At 40.6% G+C, this 23,057-nt stretch overlaps 1 protein-coding gene across 2 annotated transcripts in view; it reads right to left on the bottom strand.

Annotated features, from left to right (window-relative positions):
- The window catches only part of GRIN2B (glutamate ionotropic receptor NMDA type subunit 2B), a 420,646-nt gene that overhangs the window by 104,021 nt on the left and 293,568 nt on the right, over positions 1–23,057 (bottom strand). For both annotated transcript variants that reach the window (XM_074325986.2, XM_088798080.1), the window contains one exon: positions 20,197–20,311. In XM_074325986.2, the coding sequence (XP_074182087.1) occupies positions 20,197–20,311 (115 nt within the window). The remainder of the gene's footprint in view (positions 1–20,196; positions 20,312–23,057) is intronic.

Below are 23,057 nucleotides of genomic sequence, written 5' to 3' on the forward strand. Positions count from 1 at the left end.
CAGCAGTCCACTTGTTGAGTCTATAAATTTGACTATTTTAGAGATTTCATATATGTGGAATCACGCAATATTTGTCCATCTATGACTGGCTAAGTTCACTTAGCATTTGTCTCCTGGGTTCATCCATATTGTTGAATATTGCAGAATTTCCTTCTTTTTTAAGGTTGAATAATAATCCATTGTTTCAAATAAATATGTCTCCCCTCATGTCCAGTAGGCAAGTTGTGTCTCTAACCATCAATTGGTTACACGAATTGCTCATCTTTCCCCTTTCCTGCAGTGTAAGCCTGCAGTTGCTTTAACTGGAATTTCTATTTGTTGAGCCAGACACAGAACTAAGTATTTGATTTTGTCAAAAACCATTCCAAAAGGGGCCGCCCAACTCTGCTGTCCTCCTTTCTGCACTCCCTGACTCTCAGAAACTACAAAAGCTATACTTGTGTTTCCAGTAATTTTCCCTGAGACAGAAAAGCAGGGGAATGCTGCACTCCTCGAGGGGCTGCTAAAGAGCCCTCACTGCTAGAGGGGCTCAATGGGAATCCTCAGATAAAAGCCATCAGAGAAAACGTCGATGTGATTTCTGGAATTACCATGATAAGAGATGTAATGAGAAGCTCATTGCAGGGGCTAGATAGAAAGAACAAGGAGGTGGCAAGGAAAAGAAAAGTTTCCCTGGTTTCTTTGCAAAGAAGCTGTAAGAAAATATTTGAAAAAGTGTGAATGTTGGGAAGTCAGAAACTGAAGCATGAAAGACCTCAGCTCTAGATAACTAATCCCATGGGCTTCTTTGTATATGAAAGACCAAAGGGAGACTCTTGATATAAGGCATGTGTTTTAAGAACTCTGTTGCTGATACTTTATATCTGATGGTCTCTGCTGAAACTTTCAGATAATAGCCTCGCAGGGTATCACTAATGCAAGGATGTACAGAGCGTTCTTAGCACTGGCTCCCCCAAACTGCCTGCTGCCAGTGAGTCAACTGGTTCTGTTTCTGACAGTTTATTTTCGTTTTCACCAAGTTCCTGTATACAACAAGTGCTGCCTCTGTTCTCTTCGTAGCTGAAACTGCTTCAACGCTCTGGAGCCCAGTTCTGGCCATCCTGCTGGTGTGTTCTGCACTTCTGGGCAGGTCTTGTCCTGATAAATAGCATCCTGGCATCTCTGTCCACCTAGTATGATGGCAACTCGAATGAAGGAACGCTAGAATTGCCTCCAGTTCTGCAAAGCCCCTTCAGAGGCTTAAGAACAGCTCTCAGGTGGAAGATGATATTCTGCCCCAAGTGCTGGCTACTTCCCTGAAGGTCTACAAATCAGAGAAACAGAGGCTCCCAACTGTCACAGAGGGCAGGAACAACAAGAAACAATATTCCGCTGAAGAAATGGAATTGAAAATGTCAGGCTTCCACAGCCTTCCCCTCTGAGTAAAAGAAGTAAATTAGCATTTACCTTAAGTTAGGCCAATTGTTTCATTTGTTTAGTTGAACCACACTTTTGAGAAATCTGGAGAGGCTAGAAGTTAGTGGGGTGTTAGTTGCATATCATTTTGTGAGAATCACTATTCAAACAAGGAAAACCACCAGGCACAAGCTATCCAAGGTATTCAAAAGCCCCATAATACTTGTGTCTCTTTCTATGTACCAGTAACTAACCTGCCTCAGCCCGGAATAGAATCACAAATCCTGACCAGCGATGACTCTACTCAGTGCCTGAGGCGAAAGCAGGAATGGACACATTTGGCAAATAGCGAGCATGAGCCCTGAATTTGAGAACAGTGAGAATTGATGGGGGAAGGGAAGCAGATATCAGGACACAGGCGCTAGTGTGCATGAATCCACATGGCACCCCCAACAGAATGTGAGTGGGACCAGGTCTTTCCTAAGCTACATTCAGTGGCAGGTGGTTGGTGATCCATACAGTCTCCGGAATTTGACTGCATGGTCTAAACCAGGGGTGTCCAAACTTTTTTCAACAGTTTTCACCAAAGGCCATATGCGGTAAAATACACAAACAGCCGGGCCACTCACTCGAGGTGAAGTACGTATTGCCTCACCTGGTTTATTTATAAACTAAATATATTTTTGGAATTTGCTGTGGGCCAATTAACAATGGATTGTAGGCCGCAGTTGGCCTGTGGGCCGCAGTTTGGACACCCCTGCTCTAAACCCTGGCTCCTCTACCTCCTAGTTGCATGACCTTCAGAAAGCCATTAAACCTCTTTGGGCCTCATGATTTCTTTGGGGTTTTTTTTTTTGTTTGTTATGTTTTTTTCATCTTAAATACCAACACCATAGGGATGTTATGAAGATTAAGATGAGTTAATACATAAGTAATCTTCATAGAACCGTGCTTGGCCTATAAATACTGACCTATAGACGTGTTAGCTATTACTAACACTTTATTATCTGTCAGCCACGGTTCCTATCGCTTTAGGGAATCTTCTATAGAAGAATTAGCACAAATCAGGGTTTTGACTCCCTAAATATTCTGATGCCTTTCCTTTCATTTCTCCTGCTTTCTGCCTTGGGTGGAACCTATACAGTTTCTCACCCCTTTTGAGAAAGTTGCCCCTTTTCGAGCTTCTCGTGGAGTACCTGCCCTTTTCCTCATTTCTCTCTTGCTTTCTCCACTATCAGTCAATTTTCCCTCACACTCTTTTCTTGGAGAATGGAATCCAGCATATTGCAGGACTGCTTAAGAATTTGTTGAACAAACGGTAAACCAGACCATGTACACACAATTTAGTCCCAGAATATAATAATGACTTCAGACTATAAAAAGGAAACAAAAATTATTTCTAATTTTGAAGAAAGGGATCACAGAGAAAGAGATAAGTGGTCACTTGCAAAACAATATTCAGAAACACAGGATTAAAATAATAATAATAATAATAATAATAATAATAATAATAATAAAATGCTTTACAGTGGGGTAGGGAACTTTGGTGGTCTGTGTGTGCGACTGTGACACTGCCTGACTCCAGTCACCAATGTCTCTTTCAGGATAAGACACAAACGGTCTGACTGCATAAGGCAAAGAGAATCAAAGATCTCCCCTTGATTGCTCAGTAAGTAGCAAGTTTCCAAATAGGACTGCTCTAGATTGTCATGACTACGAATTCCTGAAAAGGCAAGCGAAGCAGGGCAGTGGAAAATTTCGACCTCCCTTCCTAGCCCCCTTCCTAGAAGGTAGCCATTAACAAAGCCCACAGAGCCACATAACAGAGCTGCCCCATCTAGGAAATGAAATTCTAAAAATAAGCAATTCTTATAATGAATTAATGAGTAAATAGTTGTCACTAAAAAAATATGCCAAGTCAGAAGACTGTGGAAAATTCGAGCATGTACTTGAAGCCACAGATTGCCTGAACTAGAAGGGAGTTTAGGGAATTAATGTAACCCTCTTTTTTTATAAATATGGAAACTGAAGCCCAAGGATATTAAGTGACTTGTCCATGGTCACCCCGTAGATTGATGGCAGAGCCAAGACTTGATAGGCCAAGGGGAACGGATTTGCTGAATTCTTGGATACTAGGACCACACTGAGTATAGAATACTGCTTGAGTTATGCAGCAGTGAGGAGAGGCAGGGCAGAGAAAGAAAGCAAGGAAGGGGATTGGGGACTTCCATGCCAGTAGACTGGTTACAAAGATCCAGTGAAAGCTCAGGCTAGGATTGAAAAAGCAACCCGAAGAGGAAATGGAGCAACAAGACCCACCGGGCAAACAGCTTGCTGTCCTGGAGCGAGTGGTTATTAAATGGTGTCCTGGGGAATTGGGGATGTTCCAAGAATCAGCTCGAAAGGGCCAAATAGCTTTTTCACGTTCTAAAAACGGCTTGAGCTTTCCTTCGTGAAGAAGGGCCCAGGTGCTCATCCATTATTGAGCATGTTTAAAAAGGCATTTAGGAAAGAGCACCAAGAGACAGATTTGCAACCACCGCGTCAGTCCCAGGAGAGCTGCGCTTGCTTAGAAAGGGAGCACGGTTCATGTTCAGCGATATGAGAAGAGCCAGCAAAGGCAGATGTCCTGGCATCCTCCGAAACACCTATTGGCATCTGTTCTCCCCTCCAGCAGTTCACTGGGAAGTGAATGATACAGAGGGCAAATGCCAATGGTGACAGACCTCCCTACTGTCAACACTCTCAGACCAGTGAGCCACAGCCAAGACTTTGCACCTTCTGTCGGGGGGGACACATCAGGGAGAGGGGTTTCATAACATACATACATATATACATATACAGTTTCTACATAATGGCATAATACATAGCACTCAAAGTTATGTGATAAATAGATGAATATAAATAGCTAATAGATAAGTGGACAGGTATATATTTAATATATTTCATAACATATTTAGTTTTTATATTTTAATGGTATATACTTACGATATACCACTCACAATATATTGTTAAAGGAAAATGTAGATTACAAAACAAGGTGTAGAAGTTTCTCAACTTTATAAAAATACGCCTTTATATGTATAAGGCACATTTAAAATAGATAAGAACATGGAGGAAAAAAGACTGGAATGATGGGGACAAAATGTAAACAGAAATCATCTCCGGGTGGTAGAATCTGAAGTGAATTTTATTTTCTTCTTTATGCTATTGTCTACGCTATTAACTTTTCCTTAATAAACAATTACTATACTTTTGGAATCAGATACAAATAACAAACATTATTAAATAAAAGAGGTTTGTTACTCAAGATGGGATGGGATTCCTCCTGTTCTGAAAAAGAGATCCTCAGAACTTTATGTGCAATACAGTTAAAACCAGGTAAGGCATTTTCCTTTTCTAGGATCTCACATGTAGATATAGTCTTTGAAGTGGCCAATAATTCAGCTAGAGAATAAAATACAGGTGGGGATCGTTGGGAGTCATCTTGGCGGCTGCCTCCCATAGTCATTTTCTTCCCTGTATTATAGCTTGTGCACATTTTCTTAAGAGAGTACATTTCTTGAGAACAGGGTGTCTTGTTTACCTTATTTCCTCTTAGAACTTAGCACAGGGTCCTTCATTCAGGAGCCCATCGGTATGTGTTTGTTGAATTGAACTGAAGATGCCTGATGACAGACATTAATAATTCGAGATACGGAAAACAAAAGTGATGGCTTTAGCTGGTGGGCTTTGAGGTCCTGATTTCACGTGTAAAACAGTAATGCCTATGGGGATCGGAGAAGAAAGGTTCATCTGAGCTCTGCAGAGAAGAAAATGCTATACCCTCATCGCGGTTCTTTGGATACAGGAAGTTTCATTCTGAGATCGAGCATTTCCAACTTCTGCAGTAGGGTGGGGGGATCTAAAATAGCATGTCTCCAGGACAGAAAGAGACTAAGCACTCTCCTTATATCTTTATTTAGCATTTGCACAAAAATAAAGATACGGATGCCATTATTTTCATTATTAACTCTCCTTCCCTTTTATCCTGAATACTCAGAATCTCGTCTAAGTATGACCCTTCTCCTGCCTGGACAACTCCAACCTCCTCTCTTTTTGACTCTGCTTTTCCCCTTTCTTTCTCTCTGCTTTAGTTTAATCAGACTAGCTTGACTGAAATCATCTTGCTCTCTCGCTCCACTCAGGCTCTGTCACTCCCCTTTAATTGCTCTCAGCTCTCAGCTCTCTGTTCTTAAGGCAAGACATTTGCCTGGCTTCATTTCTAATTTCAGTTTTTCCTATTCCTGAGATCCCTACATCTCTCTTCTTTCATTTGCCCATCACCTTTCCTTCGTTGTCCTGGTCTCCTGGCTGAGTTTCTCCTCTACTGAAGCCTTCCTTTCATTGCCAGGTAAATGCCCTTGAATCATTCAAATTCCCCTTGGCACCACACGTCTATGGAGCCTTTCCAGGATATTCCTCCAGTAAAGACTAATTTGTTACTTGGCCATGAAAATAAATAAATTAATTAATTAATCAATTCACACCTTTCATATGCCTAAGACTTTTTTTTTAATTAATGTTTATTGGGGTGACAATTGTTAGTAAAGTTACATAGATTTCAGATGCACAATTCTGTATTACATCATCTATAAATCCCATTGTGTGTTCACCACCCAGAGTCAGTTCTCCTTCCATCACCATATATTTGATCCCTTTTACCCTCATCTACCACTCCCCTCCCCGCTTACCCTCTGGTAACCATAAACTATTGGCCTAAGACCTTTTAAGGCATTAAAAGTTTACATTTCTATATTTCATTGTCTGACAAATAGAAAGCCCTCTTGACAGGTAGTGTCTTTTGCTTTCTACCACTCTAAGGTGAATTTGGAGATTCAGTACAATAGAGGACTGATTGCCCTGAGTACTGATGCAGTAAGATAGTACTCAGAATTGTCAGCTGTCCCCTGGAGGCTCCAAGGTGAACTGCAGTGACAAATCAAAAGGCTGTGTCTGCTCCATAAACACCCAATTCCTTATACCTGAAGGTACCCATTTCCAAGGGATACATTTTAAATCATGAGCAGGGACTGAATCTTCCTGAACTCATCCCTGTTCTGGGAGTTACAAACTCCAATGTCTGTAAGAACCAGGTAGATCATGAATAAAAGGGCTGGGACATCAGGGGGGCTATGTTGAACTGGAGGGCATACATTCCATCCAAAGGTGGCTACCTACTCCCAGTGTTGTTGTCATTCCCCTGATTTTCAGGAAATCCAAAAATGTGGAGTTTTAATGGAATCCTTAATTTTTAAGTGCTAGAACCCAATTTAATCTTAACGATCTCTCTCTTAGGCCACATAGAACCTGTGTGTGATCCAAACGCAGTCTGTGGACTGCTAGCCTGTGGCCTTTCCTGAACATCCTCACCAGGTGCTTGTGGAGAGGCACATCTTGACCATAGGGTCAGATGGACACAACTGAGGAAGTGAAATAATTGCCACAATTGCTGCCAAAGAATGTCAGGCTCATTTAAAATAGTAGGTTAGGGTATGTCACTTACTAAAGACAGTTTTCATGAAACAGTGATGGTTAATGCTTCTTGAGTCTTTGGGAAAATTAAACATAAATATTGGAATGTTCATAGCCTGGCATGTCAAATTATAAAAATTCATATCCCATTCTCTAAGACTTAGTAGGAATTAAAACAATGGAAGATCAAATATATCTACGTCCCACCATAGCTCAGAAGTGGGTCTGTAGTCTCTACATAAAGTTTATACAGAATACACAGTATCTATATAAAGCTTAAGCAGAAGACCTATGGGCATAATTTGAATTTTTTTTTTACTATAAGTAAGTTGCCATTTAAATTTCTAACAGCAGCCATCAGACAAACTTCTTAGAAATGAAACTGGCAACTTATTTAAAATAATAAAGCTATTTCCAAAGCTCTCGGTGGGGATTTGCTGGTCATATTCAATACTGTTCCCCTGGCACTTAGTAGGGTCTCAGGAGATACTTGCTGAACGAATAAACCCAGACAGTCAGCCTAATATCAGGGAGTTTCGGTAGTAGAGTTGCCGAAGACCACAGATAATTCAGAATCTCCTGGAGTGAGTGGTGCCTTAACTCTGTCTGGCTGGGCTTCTGGCTCTGTCCTCCACTTTATGGAGGGATAAAGATTCTGTTTTATTTCAAAGTTAATGGCTGGAAAATAAAATGAGAACAGAGGACAATGACAGAGTGGCCATCTTAAATATCCATTAAACAGATACTTCTTGTGTAAAGGAAATGTCCGTGATCAACTATCCCTACGTTTTACAGGTTAAAACTCAGATTGCTGGCCCTCATCCCTAGAGCTTCTGGGGTGGGACCTGAGAATTTTGGTTTCAAATAAATCCCCAGGCGATGCTGATGCTGTTGGTCCGGGGACCACACTTTAAGAACCACTGGTGTAAACTGTAAAACACTACGCAGGTGTCAATTGTTACTATTATTCACTCTCCATCATCCCCTTTATATTCAAGCCAGACTATGACATGTCTTTTGACAGAAACCACTTTCCCTTGTAGAAGGAATTCCTTTAATGATTGTGGGCCAATCTACTCTCTGGCATGATAAGGAAGCCATAAGGGGAGACTGGCAGTTCTTTATTTTTAACCACAAAGTGGTGGTTCATTACAATGAAACAAAACCTGAGGAGACCAAATGGCACAAGGACACATTACAAGGTTTCATAAATTGTTATTATTGCTTAATGTGCGTTTGGTTTTTATTTAATGGTTATGGAGAACCCACAATGTGCTAAATCTAAGCAGAGGAGGCTTTTAATTCCCTGATTTCTGGGTGATGGGCCCAAGCACGGCGTGCTGTGCTGTGCCGTGGACTTTCCCATTATTTTCTTATTACAAGACTTAAGTTTTTAAAAATCCCTGTGCTTAAAGTTGTTTAAGAATAAAGGAAGAAAGTTCCCTTATTGCCGATCTATCACTAAGCACATTCAGAATTCTATTTGCTGTTTCCTAGTTCCTTTCTTTTAGTAACTAAAGCCCAAATCCAACCTTGTTTTGTGTGCATGTGTGTGTGTGGTAATTTTTCTCCACTTATTTCTAGAACACAATTTCAATTGTATTATTATTGGTTTAAAATACGTTCAAGTGAACTAACTGAACATTTGCATAGCACTCGCTACCTGCCTGATGTCCTACTAAGAGTTTTACATGAATTAAAGATGTTTTGATCCTTATAGCAACAGTTTGAGGTAAGCGCTATTATTCTTCCTATTTTATAGATGAGGAGATGGAGGCATAGAAAGGCAAGGCAACATCTATTTATACTTCTTCAGATAAATCACTGTGCTAAGCAGAGGTAAGACATAAAGCTTCTTGGCTTTTAAACTATGCCTCAAAGAACAGTTCAATAATCCAAGGTTAAAGGGAGAGCATAAGGCAAGGCATGCAGGCATAAAATTACAAGAGGCGTTGGAGAAGGGTTAGTCGCAATTACACTGGCCTGTGAGCTAAATTCAGGAATGAAGGGGAGGAAGGTGGGAGGCCAGGTCTGCCTTGAATGTTGGGACTTGTGAGCCAGGGTTCGGGGAACATTTGTCCTGTGGAAGCATTTCCCAAATTTCACTTGTTCAAGTAGCACTATAATCATTTTTGCCACATCTGTGTACCATCTACCCTATTTTTGACAACATATGAAATAACCTTCTTTTAAAAAATATATTTATTTAGACATTTTCACATCATTACTCTAAATGGGAGACAAGTGTCACTAGCCAAAGACAGACCATGACTCTAAAAATAACTAGATGGTTATTTAAATAAAAAATATTCATCCCTCTTAAATTAACACATGTACCACAGTGAAATCCACAGTCATACTTGGGAGATCATTGAAATGGCAATTATTAATCACAGAAAATCAGTGTTCTTATTCGTTACGTTTTGCTCCTACTTTCTCTCTCGTATATACTGGGGTGTCAAAAAGAAATACGCAAGTGGATACTTTGGTCAACGTTGTTCAAGCAGTAGTTCGCCGTAATCAGAAGTGTCTGGATGCTGACGGTAACCACTCTGAGCACCTCTTGTAATTGCAGAAGTCAAACGTGACTTGTATTCACCTTTTGTTATTGGTATATATTGAGTGTTACAATTTTAATACAGTTTTCCTTTCTTAAAATGTATACATTTTGGCACCCCCATATATAGATATATACACACACACACATATATATATACATATATATATGAAAATATATATATATATTTATCTTAATGAACATTCATCTAGTTTTATATGAGATCCTTGCTTAGCTAGTTGAGTTCATAAAATACTTGGTTGATTGTGTTTTATGAAAAACAAAGTGAAAATTTCATGTCACTCTCCTACTAAGATTTAAGGACTATTTTGTAGGTCAGCTATTTTAAATTCCCTCTGGTGTTTCCGTGTTTCTCTGCACCACCATCAGATGTCTGATTAGTGGGATTGGATGGCTACAGTGCCACTACCATCCATGGTGGCTGTACTTTAGAAGAACTTTTAAGGCAAAAGATAACTCTTCCCTAGAATATCTCCTCTGTTGCAATTGGGACCTAGACAGCTGTTTCTGTGTAGCTATGGCCTTGGTTATTGAGAGGAAGATGTTCTAGCCTCACAGTTTGAGGAAATATGTTCTTGCTCTCAACTGAAAGGAGAGAGAGAGAGAGAGAGAGAGAGAGAGAGAGAGAGAGAGAGAGAGAGAGGGAGAGAGAGAGAGAGAATGGTGAGGAGGTATAGAGATATAGGGATGCAGAAAAGCTCTTTTGTTGTTTTTATCTTTCTTGCTTCTCTCCTTCCTTCCCTTCCTCCTTTCCTTTTTCACTTTTGTTAATCTCAGGAAAATGTTACACTGAAACAACCAGGCACAGTCTGGGCTAACTACTCCCCTTGCCCCATTTCTTATTACTTAGTTTAAAGACTTAAGTGATCGGGCCCACGTGTTTCCGTGGTGAGATCTGAACTCTGGTCTACCAAACTATTCCCTGGGACATTGCTACATGTTCACCTTATCAGTCTATTTGTACTCTCACACTGTGTGTTAGGGCACAAAGTCTCCTGGACTTAAATGGAACTAGATGTAAATGACAACACCCAGTTCCGCCACTCTTTTGCTGTGTGACTTTCAGCAAATCATGGGACCTCTCTGAGCCTCAGTTTACTTTTTTGTACAAATATTTCCCAACCTTTTAATAGGAATCCAAATAGATCGTATATGCTAAAGTTCTTTATAAATCACATTGCTAATGAGGTATTATACAAATGTTAGATGTGCTAGTGCCCAAATCTTGCTAAGATCCCTTAATCCCAGGCTAGACTATTCTAGAAATTGTATATCTTTCTCAGCTCCTATCAGGAAAATAGAATTTTTTCTCCCACTCTTCTATAAAGAGACTGCTGAAGTGGCTTAAATATCCACCAGAAATTCTACCTGAGAGGTAGTATTCTGTTCCTTTGTCAGCCAGTAAGCTCCCTCCCATGTGGGATGAATGAAGGAAAATGGTACATATTAATACAGGAATAGCCAAAGATGATGACCTTAGAAGATACTTTACACAAACCCTTGAAGTAGAAAAATATAAAAGGATCTAGAGGCGTTTGGTGTAACAGGGAATGCTGTACACCTGGGAAGGACAGCAGCGACGGGTGGGGTTCTTTCCCCTTTATGTCTGTCACTCTCCCTGACCACTACCTTCTACATGGGCCCTTCTCCTCTTTATTTGCCTCCCCAGGATCACACTTTCCCTCTCACCATTTCCCTAGCACAGATTTGTTTTATGTTTAAACCTTCAGAACAGGTAGCTGACAGAACTAAGACCTGAAATGCCCATAGAACCAGCAGTGGGACACCTTTACTGGGTATCAGAGAACACGTGGATCACACGAGGTGGGGGCTCCCAAGCCATCTTAAGGTCTCTCTCTCTCTCTCTCTCTCTCTCTCTCTCTCTCCATATATATATATATATATATATATATATATATATATATATATATATATATCACAATGAACTGAAATGTTCGCCAAATTATGATGAGAACTAATTCTAATAGAGAAAACAATAACATCACCCCAGATAATCTGTATTCTATGGCTATTGTGGGAGATTTGTGCCTATGTTTTTTATTAATAGCTTTAATTCTTAAAGACAACTTGTTTTCTTAATTGGCCAACACTTCCTTTCAAATCTTTGTACTGCAGGTCCGTCAGCAGAGTTAACATGCCATGGTAAGAGCCTCTCTCCCTGTGTACACGAATTACCTTTACCCTGATTCTGGCAAGCTCTCATAAATAGATATTATGGAGACAGAGACGGTGTGTGGCCTAGCACAAATCCATCGTCACTGTAGGAACAACTCCCAGCAGAAAAGCTCCGGGTATTAGGTCATTAGAGGCTTGCTTATGTACGAAGGACATTGAGATATTATAGCTTTAAGGTAAAACTTCAGCTCTCAGATAAAGTCAACATGCAATTAATATATGCAAAAAGTAACTTGTTTGGTGGGACATACATACAGCTGACTGCTAAAAAGCCCAGTCAGTCTTGAGGCACATCGCCTGTGGGCATGTGAGTTAACCAGGTGCTGTCCCCACTGGCGAAAAAGGGGATTGCTCTCTCTTCTTTCTGGGTTATTGTTGCCAAGGGGATAGACATAGCACTAGAAAGGATGTGCACCAAGCATGAGCCCTACTAGTTCCCCGGGAACATGGGCCTGATTTTTACAAGCCTACAACCCTCCAGAAAATGGTCCCAATATGATGAAAGCTGCAGAAAGACACAGAATGCATGGCTAACCCCATTTCCTATGTGATGTACTACCAATGATAAGAAATACTGTTATCAGCAAAGTTAGAGGACAGTACACTCAATCAGGTCAAAAAGAGAAAGCCCTCTGTGACTCCTTAAAGACCAGGAATCAAAAGGAGAGCCTTCCACACCAACTGCGTATGTGCCCCTGATTATCAGTGAATTATAATATATAACCCAAGCCATTCTCAAATTCAGGGCTGTCATTTTTAATAGGGACATTAGATAACAAGAAGTGTGGTCAAACCTTGTTACCTTGAAAAGCCGTCTTACGGCATCAAAGTTGGACTATCAAAAACTCTGAAATTATTTTCATGAGAACCAGAGTCTCTATTTAATACACGTGTGGATATCTAATCATGAGGGATCAGTTTAAAGAAGCATGATATAGCCTTACAATGGATTATTAGACAGTCATTAAGTTTCATGCTTTTGAAATAAAATAGGAAAATGTCTACAAAATCATAGCAAGAGAAAAAAAGTAGATTTCAAGCTGTTCATATATTATGCTCCCAAGTCTGTTGTATCACATTGTATTGTGTTATAACATACACATATATACACAACATGCACTGAAAAAACATCAGTAAGAAAGAGAAAAATTTAAATGCTAATTCTTTGTAGGTGTGTACATAGGTAAATTTTATTTTATCTCTCGTAATGTCTTTAATAAGCATAAATTACCTTTATATTAAGACAATCATAAATACTGTTTTAACCTGTATATAAACACAAGAGTCTTCTAACCTCTACACTATTTTCAATATCACTACTTGGGAAACATTACAACCTAAGAATTATAAAGATAGTTCAGAGGACTCAAGAACCAACCACAGATAACTGTCATGAAATAAAAACTCAATAAAATTTAAACAAGATGGATGAAAGCCATATTTTGGTTGCGGGGTCACTTTCCTCTTTACCATGTTTCCTTAAGCCAAGGTTAAGCCAGCTTTAGTCTCTGAGTTCAATTTTGCCTTTTCTCCCATCAGCATGTACAGGTTTCAAAAGTAAAGTCAACCAAGATTATCTTCTTATTTTCTCCATTTCATTCAGTGGCTGATGACAAGCACATGAAGACAACCAGCCTTTCTGAAATGACAATTCTGAAGTCTATTCCCCCAATACATCCTGCTCTTCTCTTTGAATTACTTTACAAACAGACATGGGAGTAGCAGCTTCACTTTGTGGATTAAGTCTAACAGTGGTGTTGTGAGTTTGGGGGTTCAGGGCACACCTCCTACTCCCAGGGGTTAGCCCATAGCAGTCTCTTTCTGGAATCTCAGAAATGGGTGTAGGCAAAGGGGGTAAGCCATGGCTCTTGGAGCTCAGGGAACAAGAGAAGGGAACACTTGGATGTGAGAGTTTATGATAACCACAACTTGGAAAGACAGCCAAAAACATGTAATCCAGTGGCCCTGTGTGTAAGCCATTGTCATAAACAAAATATATATTAGCAGTCATTACTAAGTAAGCAACATGAAAGACCCACCCACTTATTATTCCTTATCAAATAATAAAATTTAAAATCAACGTAGGTTATAGAAAAGTGTCACAATAAGCACCTCTTTCTCCTTACAATGTACTCCCCACACCCCGACACGAGGAAAACTACAATGCTAACCTGGAGCGTGCAATGCTTGGCTCATGGTAGGTGCTCAGTTATTATAGTGGGAGGACAGGAAAGGGAAGGGAAAAGAGGGGAAGGGAAGGGAAGTGAAGGGAGAACAGGAAACTCTCTCCATGCCATATAGTTCATGCAGTGTTGTTTGGGTAGGACTGTACTTTACAGAGCGATATGAGGACATAGCTGATTTTTAGGACTTCCAAAGTCATCCCCTGGGGTTGTTAACAGTTCTGGTACTCAACACTTCTCTCTATTAAGAAATTTTCCCTGTAGCTAACATAAATCCCCTCTGCTTGATCTTAAGCCCACTTATTCTGGTTTTGTCTAGGAGGAGAAAGTGAACAGCTGATCTCAACACCTGGAACAATAATTCTTCATACATTTAAAAAGAGTAAGTCATCACCACATTACCTTTTCGTCTTCCCCTCAACAACCCCAATTCCCGCAGCCTTTCTCCATGAAACCTGTTTTCTAATCCCTTAATCCAATGATGCATATTAGTACTCAGTAAAAAGTCAGCAAAAATAGCATGTCAAACGGTGGTATCAGGAGATCCAGAACAAAAGCCCCTGACATGAGGAGCTTCTGTCTCACGTCCTCAGACACCCCGTATAGAGTTTGGAAAGGGCATGGATATTCTCTGGCCTCTCCCCTGAGCCTGGGAGGTGGAGCACGCCTTGTACAAGTGTGTTTGGGCCATCACCAAATATTTACCAGCCTCTTCAGGAAAGTCTCGCATTGTGCTGGGCATAGACATACAGTGGAAAACCAAACAGACGTGGTTCCTATGTTCATGAGCCGTCTGTCAGTTTGTATAATACTTGAGTGAGTCTGTGTGTGTGTGTGTGTGTGTGTACAGGCGTGTAGGCACATGGGAGGGGATGGACAGACTGTTTTGTCAGTCAAACATCTTTTAAGTGGAATATGCCATAGCAGTGATCAACTTGCATTGTATTATCACCAAATGGATCATTCTGGAACATGATTGTTCTAGTCCTTAGGTGCTAGTATCCTGTATCATCCATACCTGAGGTTCATACTGTCTCCTAGATATTGCAAGCCTAAAATTATAATGGGTTTGGGGAACTCAACGAATGACCCAAACAAACTGAGAATGTTTTAATCTACAGAAAGAAGGGCATGTTCTGGAAGATGGAGGCAGAGAAGAGGGAGTGGGCTTATAAAACACACCTCTTGTCTCTATGGGGAAAAGACAAGCAGAGCTGCAAACCATACATATCCCCCTGTAATTCTGACCCGGACAGTCCCTTTAAGGCCTGTTTACATCGTACAGCCTGAAAATGCACCATCATCACTTCTTGAAGTCATTACTCAGACACACCCCCACTGCATTTCATTTTTATTATCCCCATTTTAGGAACGATTAAATGGAAGCAGAGAGCAGTAGCAATGAAGCAAATCATGAGAGGCTCTGATAAAGACAGAAGTCTGAACGCTTGTTGGAACTGCTTCTCTGCACCAGACTATTTTTAATGCAAGTTTTATGCAGCTGTCCCCCACTTACAAATGAACCCACTGTGCACACAATTCTTTTTCACCATTCCCTACCCTTTCCAACTCATTATGCTATGCAAGTGTATGCGTGTGTGTGTGTGTGTGTGTGTGTGTGTGTGTGTGTGTGTGTGTATATTCCTTTTTAAATGTTCTTCTCCACATTACCAAATACCAGAGAGATGTACTTGGACTTCTGTGAATATAATTCTGATCCAGAGATCTCTTTGCTCTTCTAGCTACACATACACCCCATGCCTGTTTAGTGGATAATTATATAGGATCCCATTAAAAGTTAATAAAAGCAGTTACTAATTGTTTTTTAAAAAGGAAGCTGAAGAAATATATACATTTGTATATACTTGGAGTATTTTCAGAGCAAATACATAAGACATTGGGAACAATAATTGCTCTGGGGAGGGGCTTGGAGAAACCAAGGATCATAGATGATAAGAGGATATTCTTTTCACCATTTGACTCTTTTTGGGTATCATTTGATTTTTTTTACCATGTGCACATATTATCTTAAAAAATTACACAAGAAGGGTAGGGACAACCAATTGACATTTGCTGAATACTGGCAATGTGTCAGTTGCTATTAACTGGTGCTTTACTAGAAATCTCCTTTCATCTTTATAAAAGCCGTACATAAAACCCTATTTTACAAAATGGAGATAGACCCAGGTAATATGAGTCACTGAGTTTACACAGCTGATAAACAGCAACCTGGGTAATTGATCTCAACTCTTTCTGATTTCCAAAATTATGCTCAGTCCCATGGACTATGTGGCCTTGACTTTAAGTGTTTTGAAAGGAACCACATTTATGAGACAGTAGCTTTGAGACTAGTTTTTAAAAACCCGAAGGAATATTGTGAAATTCCATCACAGGGTTCGCCTCAACAACTTCATGAATCTTCCTGGGCCTTCCTGTTGAAACTGTTCAGGCATGCCTCCCCAGAAACAAGCCTCCCTGAAGCTCGCCCCGTGCCTTTTGCTGGCACTCAGAGCATTCACTGCAAAGGTGGGAAAGGTACCTGCTCTCATACAGCCTTCAGTAAACCACTCTGTCTAAAGGGGGAATTTTCAAGTAAGGTGAAATGGCTGGTCAATATTCTAATGCTCCTAAGCATACAGATTCTTCATTTATTCAACAATGATATTTTGAGTGTTCGCTCCTCTTAAGTGTAAGGATTGTAGAGGTGAATGAGGTCCTTGCTCCCATGAAGCATCTGTCCTGGTGTGAAGAGACAATCAACAAACAAACAAGCAGGCAAATAAGTGATACATCAGATAATAAGTATATTGGAGAAAATTAAAATCAACCGTTGTGATAGAGTGACGGGGTGGCTACTGTAGCTTGAGTCATTAAGGAAGGCCGTCGGAAGAGACGATATTTATCTAAATGACAAGAATGACAAATATGCCTGGGGAGCTACTGTCCTTAAAAACGAACTCTGGTTCCTTCTGTATGCTCCAGCTCTCCCCCAATTTTCATTCCAAGCTTCTATTTATTTACAATGTGAGTTTGCAACCCCAGAAGTTAGAGCTGGAGAGGACCCTAGAAATCTTCTTTATCTCATGCCATGCTTTTAAGACATGAGGAAAAAAAGATCCAGTGAAGCGAAAAGAGGTCACACAGCTAGTTAGGAGCATGACGAGAAGCTAAGAGTCCAGTCTCTTAGCCCGTGTTTCTTCCACAAATCCAGATTCCTTTCCTGCTTATCTCCCCAGTATCCATCTCTGCACTGTAGAATCCTTACCCTGGTGCCTGCCTGCCTGGAGTCCACAGACACTAAATCTCCCCTGGACCACAGGGGACCTTCTGAAGTAGTATTAGGAATTCTGAGGATGCAGAAAGGTCCTGGGGACCAGGGTAACAGTGGAACAAAAGGTACAACTTCCTGCCGTGTAGTTTCTCCACATCCCAGACATGCCCTGGAGCTGTGCCTGGTTCCTGACACCCCTTTCTGCCCACAAGTGAGTCCTAACAAGGACTTCCAAGCTTGGGAGCTGTGTAGTTCTGGGAACTCTGTAAACACAAAAGATTTTTTGTCAGCAGTGTTCCCTGATTTAACCAAATTGACGTGAAAACGTTCTATTCCATAACTCCAACCATTCCCAAAATGCTTTACAGAAAGATAAAGAACAGAATTTCTTTAAATAACGAATTCCCTTAGTACACTTAAAGCATGATCCATGAAAAATCAACCTACATAAGATTTTACCTCTCCTTCCACCAAAAAACAAAAAACAGCAACAAAAACAACAACAAAAACCAAAACTCAGCTATTATGTCAAGGGCAATAGCATAAACTTGGATTCTTAACGATAGATTTTAGACTCTTGCAATGTAATGATTCTCATTCATTCAGCACATAATTATCGAACTGCTCTATGTAACACACTCTTCCAGGGTGAGGATACAACGATAAACGACACAGCCTCTGTCCCTGGAAGCATGTGTACACACAACTCTAACGCAGGCAGATGTGATGAATTCTACAACAGAGGTATGGACAAAAGCTACAGGGGACAAGGGAGTGAGAGATTAAGTCTCAAAAATCAGGGAAGGAGACAGCAATATTTTAATTGGGTATCAAAGGATGGTTATGATTTGTATAATTGCACAATTCTTCCCAAGAAAATTAGACATCATGACATTGCTGTACAGGGAGCAACACACACTCTCAGAACAGAGAGGAGTCCAATGCAGCTTGTTAGTGAGATGGGAAACAACGAGGAAGAGAAGACAGGCGTTGGAAGGCAGACCAGCGCCTTGGATGCAAGAATAGATGAAGTTTGAACTGAATCCATAAACCACAGAAGCTTTGAGCAGGCTTTGGGCAGAGAAAGAACATAAGCAGAATCGTGCCTAAGGACACCTACAGCCATGCCCAGGACTGACCGGAATGGACAAGGGTGGGCATCGAGGACGGGGAGGCACATCACATTGTCCTTCGATCAAATAAAAAGAAAGGAATACATTCAACAGCTAGAGTAAAGGCAGAATTGATAAGGAGGAAGGGATACCAATTCCAGGAAGGAGGGTCTAGTTTTGTAAAGGGTTGGGCACCACAGGTCTCAGAGTCCAGCCTAAGGAAGAGAACTCAGTACAAGTGACAGCAAGTGGTGTCTCTTTAAGAAACGATGGTTTGCGATACCCCATACTTGAGACAATAATCACGAGTTTATTGCACAAAAGCTACCCCAGCTGGATGACTTCTGAGCCATGCATGAAGCCTCAGTTATTAATAAATCCTCTTCTGGAGATACAGAGAAGTGCCTGTTGTACAGGAGGGTCCCAGCACACTTCTTAAATCATCTTGTCTCTACAGCAGCAGTGAGAAGCAGCTTGATTGGGGTGAAGAGCAGGAGCCCAGGGAACAACCATTTTTGAACAAATGACAACTCAGAGGAGGGAGGGCAACTTTAATCAAGAATACCAGGAATAATGTAAGCCTTATAGCTGTTCTTCGATATGAGGAACAAGACACACTGAGATCTTTCAGTTTGAAGGATAAGGTCCTAGGTTCCACTACCTGAGTCACACATGCCCAGTTTCACCAGTGGGCAGTCACACAACTACCTTTCCAGGGTTCTCTGTGACAACACTGAATTTCCAGTTTATCTCTGGACTCTTTTCCTGGCTACTTTCTCTAGAAATACGTAGCATGGTTTCCATTCTAGTCAGAGCCCTGACGTCTTAAAGCCTGTTCTCAGCCAACTAGCCCGTGGAGTTTATAGAAATTGCCTTAAATCAGTGTTTCCCAATGTGTTTCCCAGAATATGAATTTCAGGCACAAAGGGGTGCTGTGATAAAACAATTTTGGGGAAATGCCAAATTAAATAAAATGAAAGATGTTTTTTGCTATAAGACATCTCTGAACTTTCAAATGCTAATATGTTCTGAGAATCTCCCAGAGTGAGAAACAGTAGGTAGCATCTCCCAAACTTATTTATTTGCAAAACCATTTCTCAGCAAAGCATCTCAAGGGACAAATGCCCTGCAGGACATACTCCGAGAAATACCAGTGATGACATTACTCTCAGAAACATTTGTATTTAACTAGGGATCGGGAATAGTAATAAAAGCTAATACCTATTGAGTGCTTACTACGTGCCAGGCACCTTTCTAAGTCCTCTACATATATTATTATATTTAATCCTCATAAAAACCCTATGATATTGGTACTATTATTATTATTATTCCCATTTTACAGATGAGGAAGTAGAGGCGCGAAGAGTTAAGAGTACTGTCCAAGTTCCTAAGTAGACACGTTAGTGTGTAGAGGAGCCAGGAATTAAACCTCGGCAGCCTGCCATCTACAGAAATTAATTTCTAACGGTAGAATTTCAGACACTGTGATCAGCTGGCATTGGGAGAGATACTGAGAAGAGCCTTGCATGGCAAGCCTCTCAACACAGTACATCCATACCTCGCTGCTCATAAGTTAGGTTTCACAGGCCTCCCCAGTATACTGTGTAGGACGTGACTTCTAAATTGTACCACTGATTCGCTTTCTTCACCAAATTGTGTTATGCTGTATATGAATTACTCTTCCATTAAAACAAAGTCATGATTCAGACAGCACCATAATCAATAAAAATAGCAATATATAAAGAAAATAACCACTTGATTAACCAACATAGCAAGAAAATGGAGATACAAATTTGAGAAATGATTTCTCCTATGTTGTCAAAATATTGATCTCTTGTTCCCCAGCTCAGATACCCAAACCAAGGGACTGTTTTCATTTAATGTGCCGCAAAATTTTACATCCCTGCCCCTCTAGTTTACTGGAGAATTGCCAAAGACATGTCCTACCCTCTCCCACTTCCTCTCCTTGTTCAGAAGGATTATCACCAGTTTCGGGTGCATCTGGTAGCCATCTTCACTGAAGGACAGATTTCTCCCCTCAAAAGTGACATTGATCAAATACCTGTAAAGATAAAATAAAAGGAAGGTTAAAAGTATGAAGAAAGTATGCCGGGAAGAAGATAGCTAGGAAGAGAGAGAGAAAGGTGGATGGAGATATACACGTAGATAAATATACAAATACTATGTGAAACTTGGTACCTCTTGAGCTCCCATTTGATTATGCAATAGAGTCATCAAGTTTTCACCTATTAGGAAAAATATGAGAAGATAATACAATCATTTAAAATAAGGGCTCTGAGTGTGAGTTGAGTCTATAGCTATGACTCTGAGCAAATTACTTAGACTTTTGAACATCACTTTTTTTCCCTAGCTACAAGAAAATAATGTAATAGAGAAACCTACTTTATTAGGTTTGTAGGCTTAAATGAGGCCTGGTGCATAGTAAACCCTCATTAAGTGTTAACAATTATTATTCAAAAAAAGGAGGTGGTTTAAAGGGCGGAGGTGGTAGAGACAAGAAAAGAAAATGGAAGTGTACCAAGACAATTTTCTGCTAAGAAAGGTGGCCTATTGGAGCTTACGGTCTCTCCCCATCCCAGAGATAGGCACATGTTTTTGAATTCTTGCTAAGATCCTGCCCAACCCATAATTCTGAGTTCTGAGCTGAGTCCAGCAGTCAGGGATCTGGTTCCATAAGCTGCATCTGGGAACCAGGGCTATTGTACTTTGTATAGTGCACAGAAAATACTGGGGCACAGGGGGAACAAAGAAGAGGCATTTCACAGAGCGCTCTTGGTACAGGCACATAAATTAGCAGAAACTCTGGTACTAACTAGAGTTAGATAAATGAAATCGTCTTCCTCCTCAACACCTGCACCCCCAGCTCACACCGTTCCCTTGCTGGCTGCTCTGATCTGATGAAGAGAGTTCCCTCGCTGGGAATTCCCACAGGCATGCTCATTACAACTGCGTTAGTGCAACTGTGCTGATAGTAATTAATGTCCCTTTATCATCATGGCCCATGGAATCAATAATGATTAGCTCTGTGTCCACAAGACATGCGACTCTGGAGCCCTAGGCCTGATGCTGCTGTGAGATGTGTCTCTGCCAAGAAGCAAAAGGAGTCATGGTCATGAGGGTTCTAAAGGGCTTCAGAGATGTGGCCAACAGTGATTTTCTAATACTGCATTGAAGGGGAGAAGATGAAAGCATCCGGATGCAGCTTTAAGGTTCCTCTTTTAAGTCTTTTCATTCAATGAAATGGTGAGATTCTTTTGACTCGTCCAGGTAACAGTGGCGTAAGCAACAAGGTTGCTAGGATGCACGTCTTTAGGCAATGATAAAGATGACTAGGCATCATGAGCCAGACTCGCATGGACCACTTGTTACTTCCAGAGCTGCCTGGGACGTTTAAGCCTGTCGTTCTCTGGTCTTAGGTAGTTTTACCAGTGCAACCAAGAGCCCTGGAGATCTCAAAGAGTAGAGATTCCTTGAACCTCAGAATTGAAAGAAACCTTCACAATGAACTAGCTCATCACTTCTTAAAGTTTATGCCTCCCCTCTACAGCATCATAAAATCAGCCCTCTCAGCTCTTCTTGAATACTCCCACTCATGGGGAGCGTATCACTCCACCTGCCACTCCACGTGCCACCCTCAAGGTAGCCAGCTCACTGCCCAGCAAGCCCTTGAGCCTGGTCTTCTCCTTGGATATTACACAGCCATGGTCCAATAATCCTTCTTTCATGTGGTACCTCTTCAAGCATTTCAAGACATTTATCATGTATCCCTTTAAAATCAATTTTAATATTTGAAGAAACCTTAAGCTCATTTAGTTGTATAATTTTAACTTAATAGATAAGGAAACTGAAGCACAGAGAGGTCAAATTACTTGCCCAATGTTGCACAGCAAATTGGGCACAGAAATTACATTTTAAGCCATATTGTCTGTCCCACGTCCTCTTTATCATACGACCCTGATTCTCCTATGCCACATAACCCAGGTTCCTTCATGAGGTTATCCTATGCTATGGCTTCAAGTTCCCTCCTCTTATCCTCTTATCTCTCTGGACGTTTCCAATCGGTAAAAGTGTAGCACCCCTAATTTGACCCAATGTTCCACTTAGCATCTTCTCCATTCCCTGTGCTGCTCTTCATCTCTCAGCTCAGTGATGCTGGCTCGAGCCCATGACTAGTTAGAAGATAACAGTCACATCTCCTGTAGTTTGCAACAACTTCAACACTCCAACCAAAGTCCTATATAATTCATTTCAAGGAATATAATTACAAGAGTATAAAACAAACTATTTTAAACAAACCAAAATTTAAGTACCCAACATAATTAACTTGGAAAATATGTTGTTACTACAATACTGCATTGTTTAGAATAATTTCTAGAAGTGTTCAGGAAAGGTTTATGAGATATGCAAAAAATGTAGTCTCGTCATTTTTTAAGAGCAAGAAAGAAAGGAGGGGGAGAGGGGGAAGGAAGGAAGGGGTAAAACAAGAGAGAGAAGGAAGGATGATGAGAGAGAGAGGGAAACAGAGAAGGAAAGAGGGAGAGAGGATAATAAATTACCTGGCTTAAGCACCCTCCTTTTCACCAGACATGGCAACATGGCTCAGAATAATTCTGACTTTATCTAAAACACCATTAAGAATATTTAAAAGAAAGTGTCCATTTCAGAGGGCAATTATAAAAGAGAAGCTCCAAAAATAATTTAAGTAATAGGTAACATGAATGGACTAAGTACATAGCCCCTCACCATGACTTCTTTAAATGAGACAGCACTGAATTCAGTGTATAAGT

Source organism: Rhinolophus sinicus, chromosome 1 (genome assembly GCF_057876585.1).
Source record: "Rhinolophus sinicus isolate RSI-liver-muscle chromosome 1, RSI-T2T, whole genome shotgun sequence".
In the NCBI taxonomy this organism is placed as follows: Eukaryota; Metazoa; Chordata; class Mammalia; order Chiroptera; family Rhinolophidae; genus Rhinolophus; species Rhinolophus sinicus.